The 13,862-nt window shown below is 31.3% G+C and overlaps 1 protein-coding gene across 2 annotated transcripts in view; it reads right to left on the bottom strand.

The window, feature by feature from the left end:
- The window catches only part of LOC117122527 (aryl hydrocarbon receptor nuclear translocator 2-like), a 39,349-nt gene that overhangs the window by 20,232 nt on the left and 5,255 nt on the right, over window positions 1-13,862 (bottom strand). For both annotated transcript variants that reach the window (XM_033268116.1, XM_033268118.1), the window contains exons 2-3: window positions 2,988-3,030; window positions 2,813-2,860 (exon numbers count right to left, since the gene is read on the bottom strand). In XM_033268116.1, the coding sequence (XP_033124007.1) occupies window positions 2,813-2,860; window positions 2,988-3,025 (86 nt within the window). In that variant the 5' untranslated portion in view covers window positions 3,026-3,030. The remainder of the gene's footprint in view (window positions 1-2,812; window positions 2,861-2,987; window positions 3,031-13,862) is intronic.

The following is a 13,862-nucleotide window of genomic DNA, read 5'->3' as shown; positions in this document are numbered from 1 at the left end:
ATAGAAAAGGTCAAACATGAAATTAATACGCTTTAATTTCATGAAATAAATTTACAAATACAATCACCTGCCATAGTTTTTATTAAATATTTTATGATAAATAATCAGAAGTGAAGCTCACAAAAGAAACTATTAATTTATTATCAAATTATCATTTTATTATATAAATAGAATAAAACAAATAGTTTATATAAAACCAGTTTAAATTACATTACAGTAAGAATTTTCTGCAGTATGACTGAAATTATAATTAATTTAAAATGAAGATAATATTATGCAAATAATGTTTAACTTGCAGTTCATTAAATTACAATGTAATTCATGTTTTATATTAACAACTAATATACTAAACTATTAAACCAAAAAAGTATAATAAACTATTAAAATCATAATCCAATCATAATTTAAAAATAAATTATAATTTTAATACTTATGATGAATACTGTACAATATGTATAATTATTATATATGGATGGTATTTATTTTAACAATTCATTTATTTAACAATTCATCTATTAAAGACACTGACTACTAAAATTAATATTTTGAGAGTTTCTAAACCAAATTTATGAGTATAGTTTACTTCTCCGTATACGGTAAAATATAGGCCCTTAGTAATATTAATTTCTTCAAATTAATGTTGGATTTTTAAAAGTAGTAAAAATGATGCGTTCAAATTATTGCACAACTGTACACTAAATGTAACCATGATTCACGATTCAAATTAACTTGTTTATTCTTTGGTTCATCATTGTGTGAGCAAGAGGTTCCTTAAAGACATGTCAGAACGTAAAATGAGTGATGTCATCAAAATGTAAGGTGAACGATAGGACCTGGCAGATATGGAAATTGGACAAAGTGTCATAATGCATGCTTGATTAGTAGTAAACTGTGCAAAATAAGCCTACAGTGAACTTCAACACACCGCAATGAGGTAAAAAAACACCAAGAAATGCTGAATATGAAAGCATTTTTTCAAAGGTTTTGACAGATTTCAAAAGAGCTAATTGACATGTTCGACAAATACTGTACATCAAGGACAATACTGAATGAATAAATCCATATCAATTATGGAAATAAAAAAATAGCAAAATTTAAATTTTGACTACTATTGCTACAACACTCTAAACAAAACAAAAGGTACAGTACAATATGACATTTGGAAGAATAAAGTGGTGTACAGTATAACATAATATGAACACGCATTAATATGAAACATTTAAAGTAGAACATGTTTAAACATGAACATTAATATTTAACACAATTTAATGCAAATTTGTTAAATTAGTTAATATCAATTGATATCAACAACTCAAAAAACAAGATCAAGATAATATTTTGACAGGCATGAGGCATATTTAATAGTTTGACACTATTATTTGGGTTAGTAGTTGCTGTAGGCAGCAATATTTCCCATGCCTGCTGTAGAATATTTTTGCATAATGTAACATAATATCAGTGCATCACCTATCTTAATTATAATAAAGAAAAGTTTAAAGATATAAACATACAAAGACACAAGCACAAAACACAGAAAAAACACTTCGACCAATGAATTTGTTGACTGCCACACTTAAATCTACCGTATGGCAAAGGGTGCAAGGTTTCCAATGAGAGGTACAAGATCACAGACAGGGGTACACACCCAACTCCAGCCTCACCAAGGTGGGACCAAATTTTTAAGAATATTGTAGATAACCTCTAGATCCCCAAAAATGACACTCTCTGTAAAAATGTTTTTTCAAAGAAGTGCTCTCCGACGAAATGATTGGTTTCTTCCCTGATGGAAGGTAGAGGGTTCCCTGATAGAAGGTACAGGGTTCCCCAATGGAAGGTGCAGGGTTCCCTGATGGAAGGTGCAGGGTTCCCCGATGGAAGGTGCAGGGTTCCCTGATGAAAGGTGCACAGTTCCCTGATGGAAGGTGCAGGGTTCCCCGATGGAAGGTGCAGGGTTCCCTGATGGAAGGTGCAGTGTCCCTGATGGAAGGTGCAGGGTTCCCTGATGGAAGGTGCAGGGTTCCCTGATGGAAGGTACAGGGTTCCCCGATGGAAGGTCCAGGGTTCCCTGATGGGAAGGTCCAGGGTTCTCGGACAGCGGGCCTTGCGCTACCATTGCTTTAACTATGACTATGGCATCCCATGTACATTCACCTGTGTATCAATTATTGTACAAAATTTTAACAAGGCTATTAAAGGACAATTTTATTTTTAGAAACATCTTATCTTCATCATTCTCTACTCTGACAATCAACATATTAATTCATTAAACATGTTAAAATACAATTGAATCTGAAAATAATATCTATCATGTTTATTAGCTTTAGTACTAAACATTATACGGTAGGAACAGTGAATTCCCTGTGTCAAGGGATGGCAGGTACAAATGTTTTAAGTACCAGTACTATAGCATGAGCATTCCAGCAGGCGTAAAAAATGTTTTACTATGAGAAAAATTATACATTGATGGGTCAAATGCATGTAACTCTTTGTAGATTCAGGGGATCTACTGTACCTGTCCGCTTTCCAAATAGTTTGAAAAAATTTTTTTATCTACCTGAAATTTGTTATGGTGTAAAAAACAAACTTTGTTTGTATTTTACATATTACAAACATGAAGGAATGCACATGCGTACTGAGTCCCATCTCCTTTCCCTGTGAAACAGTGAACACATAAGTCCCCATCCCCTTCCTCCGTTTTGGACAGCCTAGGTGTAATAAGTATTTATAGTTAAAAAATTTGATGGGATTGTATTAGTAGGAATGGAATAATTTGATGATGGGAAAACCAACACACAAATATATCATAGAATACCTTGCATATTTGGTGGAACTTCCTTCATCATCATCTCCATCATCCCCTCTGCAAATTTGGAAAATTATGTACATTTATTAATTATGGTAATATAATAAACAGCAAATAAATAAAATACAGAAAATATAACTTACAACAAAAATAAAAATTACATATAACTTATACAGATACATACCCAGCCTTCCTTTTTAAGGGCATTTGACCAGGCTGCATTTTGTCTGTAAATGAGATAAAAATTTTAAAGACAATGGTCAATTTATAGGTTGATAAAAATCATATCTGGTATTATCTTCATACAGCATCTTAATTTTAAATCAATCTCAATATCACAAATCATAAAGAAATAAATCTTTTAATATTGTAGTACTGTACAAATATTAGTGGGAAAACCACATGAACAAAAAATGTTAAAAATAACAGCTAAATAGTGGACTATTTTTTATTGGTGATTACAGTGGGAAAACCCCACGAGCAGCACCATCATGCTACAGGTATTTTCTACTGTACAGTATCTTGTTGATTAAAGCATTCATTCTGCTAAATTGAGAAGACGACTTGAGTAATATATTGTAAGCACTACAGTAGTAATTTATTTTTACTAATACATTAATAAAATGATTAAAATTAAATCACTTTCTCTAGACTAACTATACACTCTACTTTACAGAATATATTGGCTAGCGAAATAATAATTATGTTTGTTTAAACTTATGTCCTGTGATTTTTGCAGGGAATAGTCACACAATATACAGTACTGTAGATATAGATAGTAGTACTGTACACTGACATACTGGCAATACAGATGTAAAGTACAGTATGTTACAAAGGAAAATACAAAGATATTTTCAAAATATAGATAAACCTGATCAAGAGAGAATTTTATGAGGATACACTACTGTACATGCAGTACTGATGACTGAGGATACATGCAGAACTGCATGTCACATTTTGATATTCACCCTTTATTATGACTTCTATTAACTAACAGTAAAATGTATTGCATTACATAAATGGTTCCAGCAAGAGTAATATTAATGTACAGTACATTGCATTTGCATATTTTTAAATAACCCCTACTATCCGATTACAAGCGTTGATTTAAATTATTGGGTGTACTGGGAATACTTGAATGTGAAAGGTTGTACCAGATGTGATAAACTATATCTTCTTGTATTGCTTGCTTGCAGTCGATTGTTGTGAATCATACAGTAGTATGCAATTCTATATTTTAAAATTCTACATAAACATTAAATTAATTTGAATATTCATTATAAACATGTACAGTTACATACAGTAATTTAATATTTCTTACAAAATATTACTGTATATAATTTTATATTTTAAATAAAAATTTGACATAATTCTTTCACTTACAGTACAGTAGCAAGTTTTAAATCCACTGTGGATGGTGCATGTAATGTGATATGCTGCATCGCATCTGATTTAATGAGTGGAGTTAACATAAGCAGTAAAATTACTACTGTATAGCCTCATGTATAAATTGAACCAGGACATGTACATGATTAGGATGCAAGCACCTCTACCAAAATAGGCCCGTTTATGGTGTCACTGTAAATGCACTATTTATGTATAATATTTAAAATCTCTCTTTGTAATTACATAATACACAACATGGTAAAAATAATCATCATTAGGTGAAAGTTGTTATGATACTACTTCTAGTCATGGTTAATGGTGCAATATCTATTCTACCACAAAAGTGGATACAGCAATCTATTTAATACTGTTTATTCCAACAATAGATATCGGTCAATATCAATGACAGGTAGATTACGCAATATGGAAAATACAGTAAATTAGAATTGTGTGGTAATATACAGTACAGTTATCTCTACAGTGCAAGATTGCATGAAAATGGTCAAATTTTTATTCTTTACAGTACAACTATCTTATAATATCTCCTAAAATATTTATGACGTTTATGCCAAAATAAAAAAAACAATTCTCATTCAGATTTTTCTTTTGTGAAAGAAGGAGACAAGATTGTACTGTACCTCCATAAAAAGGATTCATATATTTTTAAAGTGTCTATTAGATGACTTTTTGAGTGTTTTGCCAGTTGAAAGTAATAAAAACAAGGTGTGCAAATAAAAAAAATGGAGTGAGGCCTAAACAACAACATTTTACTGAAACAAAAACACAGAAACTTGATTCAAAATGCCTTTATTGTAAAAAGCCCATGAAATCTTGTGTAGTGTACAAAACCTTGAATGTGGATAGTAATTGTATTTTAGGAGAAATATAATGAATATTAAATTAAAATATTAATATGTTAATAAACTTTACATCCATAGATATCCAATAGATTCACTATAATAAATTAAGTTTTTTTTTTTTCAACAATAACAAAAATTAATTAAAATATGTACATTGTAATATCAATTCCAACACCCCAATAGACATACCAACTAAATACACCCTTGAACTCTGGATAACTCTTAAAAAATGTTTGATTCCGTTTATAATTCACCAAATCTCTGATTTGTCATGAACGAGCATGACGATTTGAAACCCAAGTTCCTTTGTCTACACAGAGAGCCTGGAATTGGTAAACATTTCTAATAATATCTTTGATGTAAACATGTTAAATGGAGTTCAAACGGCTTAAACTTATCAAAACACAATTCAGTATGACGACTGGTAATAAAGAAAAAAATGGGCATACAAACTATTGTAGTACTATACTGTTGGTTGCATAATGTCATTAATTATCTTTACAATCATCCTCCTTTTAATTTATTATGAAAACTAGCATGACCGAAGGTTAAAGCAATATATTTTATTAAAATCAATTATAGTTTTGTTGTACAGTGTGTATACATACAGCAATAAACAAAATTTATTACCTAAATCCCAAGGAGGAAACACCATACAACTGAGTATACAACAATAAACAAGGTTTATCTATGTATTTAAATATCACTTATGCATGATGTTATTGTTATGCAGTAGTTTTATATTTGTTTTACTGTAATTCAAGGATTAAATCAGAAAGAACACAAGTATTATTATTATTAAATGCTACAAATCATACTGGTGTATGTGTTTATATTTATATGGTAAGCTGTTTTTAACTGTATGCTATAATGTATGGAAGGGAAATTTAAATTAAAAATGAATTAATGAGTGAAGGTCAATATCTTATCCTATATTGTTCAGTTGTAAAGGAGTATGCATTGATACTTTGTATATTATTCAAATGACAATTTAATTATTTTTACTAAGGCTGACATACAATCACAAACTATAAATCAGATTGAATTATGATCTTGTCTGTCTCATAAAGTCGAAAGATTCACCTAAAAATGATTTATTTTACTAAAGCTTGCATACAATCACAAGCTATAAATCAGATGGAATTACCATCTTGTCTGTGTCCACCGAATTTATACAAATTCTCCATAGATCATTTGTCGCCCAAATAGCCTAGCTTGTATAATAACATGAAGTAATACTGTGTGGTAGTAGTTGGATCGATGTGTATAACATCAATCTGAGTAAAGTGTCTTTGTATTTGATGATTCCCCTTCCCTTGTGTTGTTGCAGACATTGTTTCATCTATCTTGCTCAGCCTACTATAGGCATGGAGTTCATTAAAGGTTCAATGTATTAAAACTTATTTTTAAATTTATTTATTACATATTCAGCACAAAATCACAAATTAGGAAATAGCCACACAGAGGGGTGCAGAGGGCACACCATGGGCTGAAAGCCCAACATAATATATGGGTATCCTCTAAACCCCCTGGCCAAAATGTAAATTTTAATTGCATTCCTTAAAATTAATTAGATAGGACTTTTAAAAGCCTATAGACGACAGTTTCTAGAGGTTTTTGCTCCCTGGATCCCCACCAAGACCCCTAGATGGCCCCCCTGGCCCCCAGCCAAGACTTGGGCCTATGGCCTAAGACTTCCTTATTTTGCAATTTGTCTCTCTTCCCCCCTCCCACTTTTCACAACGGATCGACGCCCTTGAGAGCAGTACTGTATATTCCAGAAAGAGAGCATTTAATGATTTGCACATGTAATTCAGATATTAAATAATTGCACTTGTCATGTATAGCACAGCTTCAGAAACTGATAACATCTGTTAGGTGTTGACAAACACCTAACTACTATAAAATAACTAACAGTATCTATGAATGTTATTAAAAGAACAGCATTTGATTTTCTTGCTCAGTAATTTATTATAATTATGGAATATTAGCAAATCATTCACACCGTGGCGGTAATGTTCACATTAGCATTTGCAAGCATTTTGTCCTTGGCATGATGGGTGGCCTAAGGCTGTACACAACTTCCTCACCATCTAGACTGACTCGCTTTGTTTGTGCTCATCTCCTGAATCATCACTTGTTGAATTTACAGTATATCAATATTCAAATAATCAATTAATAATATTCCATTATCTCAGAACTCAATACACCGGGATTGTACAGCACAGTATCCAAACATTATTATTTAACTTAACAAAAAACATTTTATGAACTTCCATTCATTTGTTACTATCAATTAGGTATTATTTATATTTGTTTTAACACAATATTTTGAGTTATTTATATTTGTTTTAACACAGTATTTTGAGAGGACGTCATTTACAGTACTGTAGCTGGAGAGCCTGATCAATTGTTAGCATCAACATTAGTGCGATGGACCTATAACATTGTTTTAACACAATATTTTGAGTTATTTATATTTGTTTTAACACGATATTTTGAGAGGACGTCATTTACAGTACTGTAGCTGGAGAGCCTGATCAATTGTTAGCATCAACATTAGTGCGATGGACCTATAACATTATCTACAGTATTTTAAAGACTAAAAACAATACTGTAAATGAGTATAGAACAAGAACAATTCATTATAAACATTAATATAATATACAGTAGTTTCAAAAATACAGATGAACTTTATTTCATCCTTTTCCACAGGAAATTACATAATAAAATTTTATAAAATACTAGTTAAAGAATATATTTGGGATGGTTAAAAGAAAACATTTAACAACTTTCCCAAATAACAATTTTCATGATTTTTCATGTGCAGTTTAAGACCTACAGTAGTTACCAATTTTAGTATTCTTAAAACGAAATCTTATTTTTGCAAGTTTTAATGAGTTTTTTTTTAGGTGAGACTTTTTACCTTGTTTAGCGGACCCTCCAACCATTAATAATGGTGATTTTGAAGAAAAGTACAATTTTTTTTTGGCTACTCTAGCTATACTGTAGTAGTGCACACTCCACCACAAAAATTGCAAATTTCACGGGGAAAAAATGTTTTTTTGTCCTTTGAGGGGGTTTAACTCACTTTTATTTCATATTTTTTAAAATTTATTTTTTCCCTCATTTGTGACAATATCCTATACTGTAGTGTCACAAAAGTGAATTATAAACAGGTTACACATTTTAACATGCATGGCGCACATACTCGCGCAATGATAAAATGGGTCAGTCCATAAAGGCAGACTACTTAGTAAATTTTCATATTTGATCTCATAGTATTTCTTTCATATATTATCAGTAATGAACTAATATATTAATCATCCACAATGGTCTTTCATGTACAGTAGCATAAACTAAAAAAGTAATGCATGGATGAAAGTGCAGTAGTATCAATATTTCACCATTTTAATGTGCATCATCACCTAATCATCACCTAATCATAAACTATTTTTATATAAACTAATTCTCTACATTGTAGTACTATAACAATGATTCTAAATTTTTATATAATTAAAACTCACCTATTGTATTTAAATCCTTTACTATGAGCTCAAAAGTTACCCATGGATGAAAAAAAAAATTATATTTATTACACCTTCCGCTCCCCTGAAATCTGAATAAGATATATTTCTTCCTCTGTATATACTGTACCTTTCAAGCATTTATCAAGTAAATTACTACACTGTTACACTCATCAATAAAATTTTATTTTTATTTTTTCCTCCACCTACTGTAGATGCTTTGGCAAAATTTCCATTACAAATGAAAATACAAAGGTTAAGTTGTCAATATAAATAACCCATTAGTGTTTCTGGATTTATAAAATGTCTAAATTTTGGGCCATTTACAAGCATGGCTGTAGAGCATACTCCACTACCATAATGCAACTACGGTACTGTATTTATATTGCACTTGGAGCGCTCAATTAATAAGCTGTTTACTAGAAAAGCAACCTTTAACTTTCATTTAGCAAGAGGCAGACGGAAGGGAAAATTCCCATCTCCAGCTGCTGTGTTAATGTTTAGTACTAAACATGATTCGAAGAAAATACTCCATGACACTGTTAACCTATTTCGTTGTGTAAACAAGTAGAAAGTACAGTATGGTGTAACTAACTACTGCATTCATTAAGTGAGCAGAAAACAGCAACTGTACAGTATTGTAGCTTTAGAAAAGCTAACTTTTTTCAGACACAAATAGCATATTTGACAAAAAAACTTGGAAGCAGTTAATGATATACAGATTTTTCGATATTTAAAAACTGGGGGGAGGGGGAGAAGGAGGGAAAGGTGGAAAAAGGGTGGTTATGCATAACTGTATTTTATGTGCATCTGGAAACTGAATTTCATGTGAATCAAGTTATGCACATTGACAAATAAATAAATCTTGTATCTTTTATCTTGTATCTTGCGTAGGAGAATTGGGTGCATATTAAAATATGAGGGCCAAGTACCGTACTTAAATTGTGATGTGATAAAGTAATTTTGGAAATTTCTATTATTGTTTCACCAGCAGAACAGTACACAGTTCCGTACGTGCTGTGCGCTTAAAAATGCGTGCACGGCACAAAAAAATTGCACAATTTTTAAATGCTCAAAATGGCCTGAAACATGCGTTAAATTAGTCAAAAAGTGATTTTTAGCATTTTAAAATTCTAACGCACCATGATGCATGATGCATGCATGCATGCGCGGATGGTAATGGCTTACGAAGTTGACCCTTGATATGAACTTATACTTGTGTCAAGTTTCATTGAAAAATCCTTGGTTAGAAATTTATGATCAACCATAGAATTTCACAAAAGGGCGTGTAGATGACGTCACGTGACTGTGACGGCATCCAAAATGTCACATGCACAACTTCAAATATAGAGCTAAAGCTGGCAAAGTAACAAAAACAGAGCCTGTGCAAGTTTTTGAGAAAAGCCACACACAAAAAAAGGTAAGAAAGAACAAAAAAAAAAAGAAAAATACAGTGTGTTCTGTAATAATATCATTTATACTGTAATACAGTAATATATTGCTGTACAATAAAAAAATTTCAAACTTTGAAAAGTGAGTAAAATTTTTTTTTTAATAATTACATTTTGAGCCTGAAATTTACAAAAATTAAAAACACCAAGTGTGGGCAAACATTTTACTGGTTCTTATATAACAAAAAAAAGTGTATAGTATGTTATTTGGCAGATACCCAGTTATATTTTAAAATCATTTTCAATACTTACTTCACAAAGACTTGAACACAATTTTTGATTAATCTAATAATGGCAGTTGTCAACTTGTATAACCAGAGAAATAAAATAACACAGAAGGTGTATCATAGCCTTGTGAACGTGCTATTATCAGCAAATTTTCTGTTTGAATAAGCAATGGGATTCTACGAGTGATGACCCCTGCAATGTTAACCCTACAGAATATGAATGGTGAAATCCTGCATGTCTATTAGACTTTTGCATTTACAGTTTATGAATCAGCGTGACTGTATAAAACATATATATATATTGGCAATAGTAACATTAAAACGAAATAGTATAAAAGCCAAACGAAATTAATTGTTAGATTCACATCAGGATTTGAAATTATTTTGGGGGGAGGGGGTATTTCATAATTGCTATACAATTCTAATAATACACTAATGGTAAATACTGTAGGCTAGTAAAATTGTTATTTATGAAAGAAGTAAAATGAATTTCTGTAATTGTTTTTTGGCATTACTGTATGTTTCAACTATTTTTAAGGCTTTGAAAACAATCTTTTATATAAATTGTCATTAATTCTATTTTCCATGGAAAAATGAATGTTTTCTAGAATGAAACTATCAATTTATGGAAACGTGCTGTTAGTGTTAATGTAATCTACTGTACTATGGTGTTATTTCTAATGTACTGTACACAAATTGTTACAAAGAACAATTTCCTAAAATATTTTAAACCGTAATCAAGAGTTTGATTATGGTACTGCAATCATGAGTCCACTTTTGTGTTGGAATGTTCAAGTACCTGAGAACAATGTTTCTTATAAAATGGATGATGTCATTGTTTGGTCATCTTATCAGGACTTAACGACATAATAGCATTTGTTGTTTTAACTACACAGGCAGACTGAAGGATCACACACTATACAGTACTGTACCTTCTTTAATGCACTAATAAATGAAGACAAACAGGAAAACAATCTAAGTTCTATACCGACACACAAAAGATCAAAGGAAAGCAGATTGCCATTTTGCCAATCCCATAACACCTGGGTACAGCAGACAGTATTTCAAGCACAAGTACTGTAACTTCCAAACCAGTATGTGAACCTAGACAAACTGTTGTCCAATAGAATACTGCCCTCTGGAGGGAACACTGAACAGGAGAACAAAGAAAAATTTCAATCAATTTACACAATTTATCACGCCACACTATCATTTGCTAATTTTGAATATTAATCTTACTGCATATTATGATCTACCTCTATTTTTATAATTTATTTTTGATGCTGACATGTTTTTACATGATTTTTTTTTTTTTAATAATACATACAGTACTGTACCTGTATGGCCCTAAAATACAAGTAATATAATTTCTTGTGAAAACTAGTACTTGTATATTTTATAGTAGAAGTGGTTGGCGCATCGGTTGTGGCTTGGACTCCCAACCTCTAGGTTTCGAAACTCTCGCTGTGCAAATCGCTTGTGTCCTTGGGCAAGGCACTTTATCTACGGTTGCCTCTCTCCACCCAGGAGTACAAGTGGGTTCCTGGTAGGTTCCAACACTGCGCTGATTACTAGCCGCAATATTATGGCGATATAATTTCATTTAATAATTTCATTTAGTGTTATATGTGTTTGATCCAATGACCGGGGTAGTTTAATGTGAAGCGCTTAGAGGATTTGTTAAGACATTAAGCGCTATATAAAAACGACATATTATTATTATTATTATTATTATACAGTTCATTAAACTGTTTGCTTTTTTTGTTATAAACTGCACACCAAATTTTTAAATATTTTGCTGTCCTCTGCTGAAGATAGTATACATGGCCATGAAATTAATGAAACGGTAGCATCTTTAAGGATAAGAATTCTTGTCCACAGAGGCTGGAGTAGGACACACACAAAAAACCCAATCACTTTTGCCATTTACGGTAGAGACTTACTCAACTATTGAAAAGACGAGTCTATGGTATATTAATTAATTTTTTTTGCAATGTTGAGCTTAGTATCAATAGACATTTTTCAACTACTGTCTCCTGATGAAGTCCACTATGTGGACGAAAGCTAGAGATTAAATTCTATTAGGTGTTAAAAGTGTTGCTGTCAGTGTCATTTCTTTTTTTTTTATTCTATAGCAGACTATAACCCAGCTACACATTTTATTCATCATGTAGGCCTATAGAATTCAAAATTCTTTGTAATATTTTTAAAATTTCTTCTTGAGATTATGCTTCCATTTGAGGTTTTACGGTATCCTATTTTTTAACAATCTTCTGTAAACCATCCCTAATTTTCAACATTTTCAAAATCTATGTTTTTTTTTTTTTTGAAGGGGGGGGGGAGGGAGAATGGGGATGTTGAAAGTGTAGGCATAATTTACTATTTTATGAAAAAGATAAAATGATCTAAAAATGATACAAATCAACGTTTTATTGTGTACTCTTTTAGGGAAGGAGGGTCACAGAAAAAAGCATGGTTTTTATTCAAAAATGATTTAAAAAAATTACAGTATGGATGACCCTTTACCTACAATAGAAGGAAATCTTTCTATAAGAGACGATGAGAATTATACTATATTTATCATGAATAAACAACCAAAACTGAGACAACTTGTCTCAGCCTAAACCTACTGTAGAGTATCCTAAGTTTCAAAACCATTATTATTTAACAATTTGTATCACATTATTACCACAGTCACTATGCACATAACACTATTTGCCCGGTCATTGGAACAAATGTCATGGAACACACTCAGTTCTGAGGGGCGTACTGTATTCCATGAAGTTGAAGCTAGTCAATCACCATTGGCATTCAAACTTAAAAAGACAACAGCAGGACAGAGTGCCTTACTGCAACTGTGACAATCTATTTGTATGTACTGCAGTTGTTCCAAGAAAAAATGAGGACAGTGAATAATAATATAAAATTAAATACTTTAAACACTTTATAATTTTATATTATTGTATACGGTGTACCTTGATAAGTAAATATTAATGTAATTTAACTGAAAATGTTTAATAAAATTTACTGTACTGCGGGATTCTATAGAATTAAAAACAACATTTAAATTGTCTGTAGTGCAAGGATCAGTTGAAACTAAAGATTATATCATGATTGTTTCTGTTTTCATTAACATTATTACATACAGTGGCTCTCCAAATTTTCTTGCACTTTCTCCCTTTGTTGACTTATATTGTGAATGAAAGGTATGTTTGAGTACAGTTTACTTGTTTGAAACCACCCAATGTCAACTTTGTTGCTGCTTTCATTTTATTTTGTCGTTAACTATCATCATACAGTAGTCTTGGAAGTTTTGCAAGCCTCACAGCATGCAAAAAATCTCATGTCAAATTTTTGTTTTATTTGTGCCTATACAGTAGAAATATATTCTCACTAATTTATCAATACAAATTTAGTGCACAAATGTTGTATTATACACAGAAAATCCTGACTAAAATAAAACAGGATACTGAAATTCCAATTTCTACTTCTATTCACATGTGGCAAAATTAAACCTGGCAAACTGTTATTTTTCTTTCAGTTTCTGTCACAAATTAATTTTCGCCAAACATTTGTGTTTCACCTTCAGAAAAAAATATCCAATTCAT

This window comes from Anneissia japonica, unplaced genomic scaffold (genome assembly GCF_011630105.1).
Source record: "Anneissia japonica isolate Jap-2015-1 unplaced genomic scaffold, ASM1163010v1 scaffold1889_len2455224_cov183, whole genome shotgun sequence".
Classification (NCBI taxonomy): Eukaryota; Metazoa; Echinodermata; class Crinoidea; order Comatulida; family Comatulidae; genus Anneissia; species Anneissia japonica.
The sequence above is the reverse complement of the archived record's forward strand: the minus strand, read 5'-3'. Positions and strand labels throughout refer to the sequence as shown.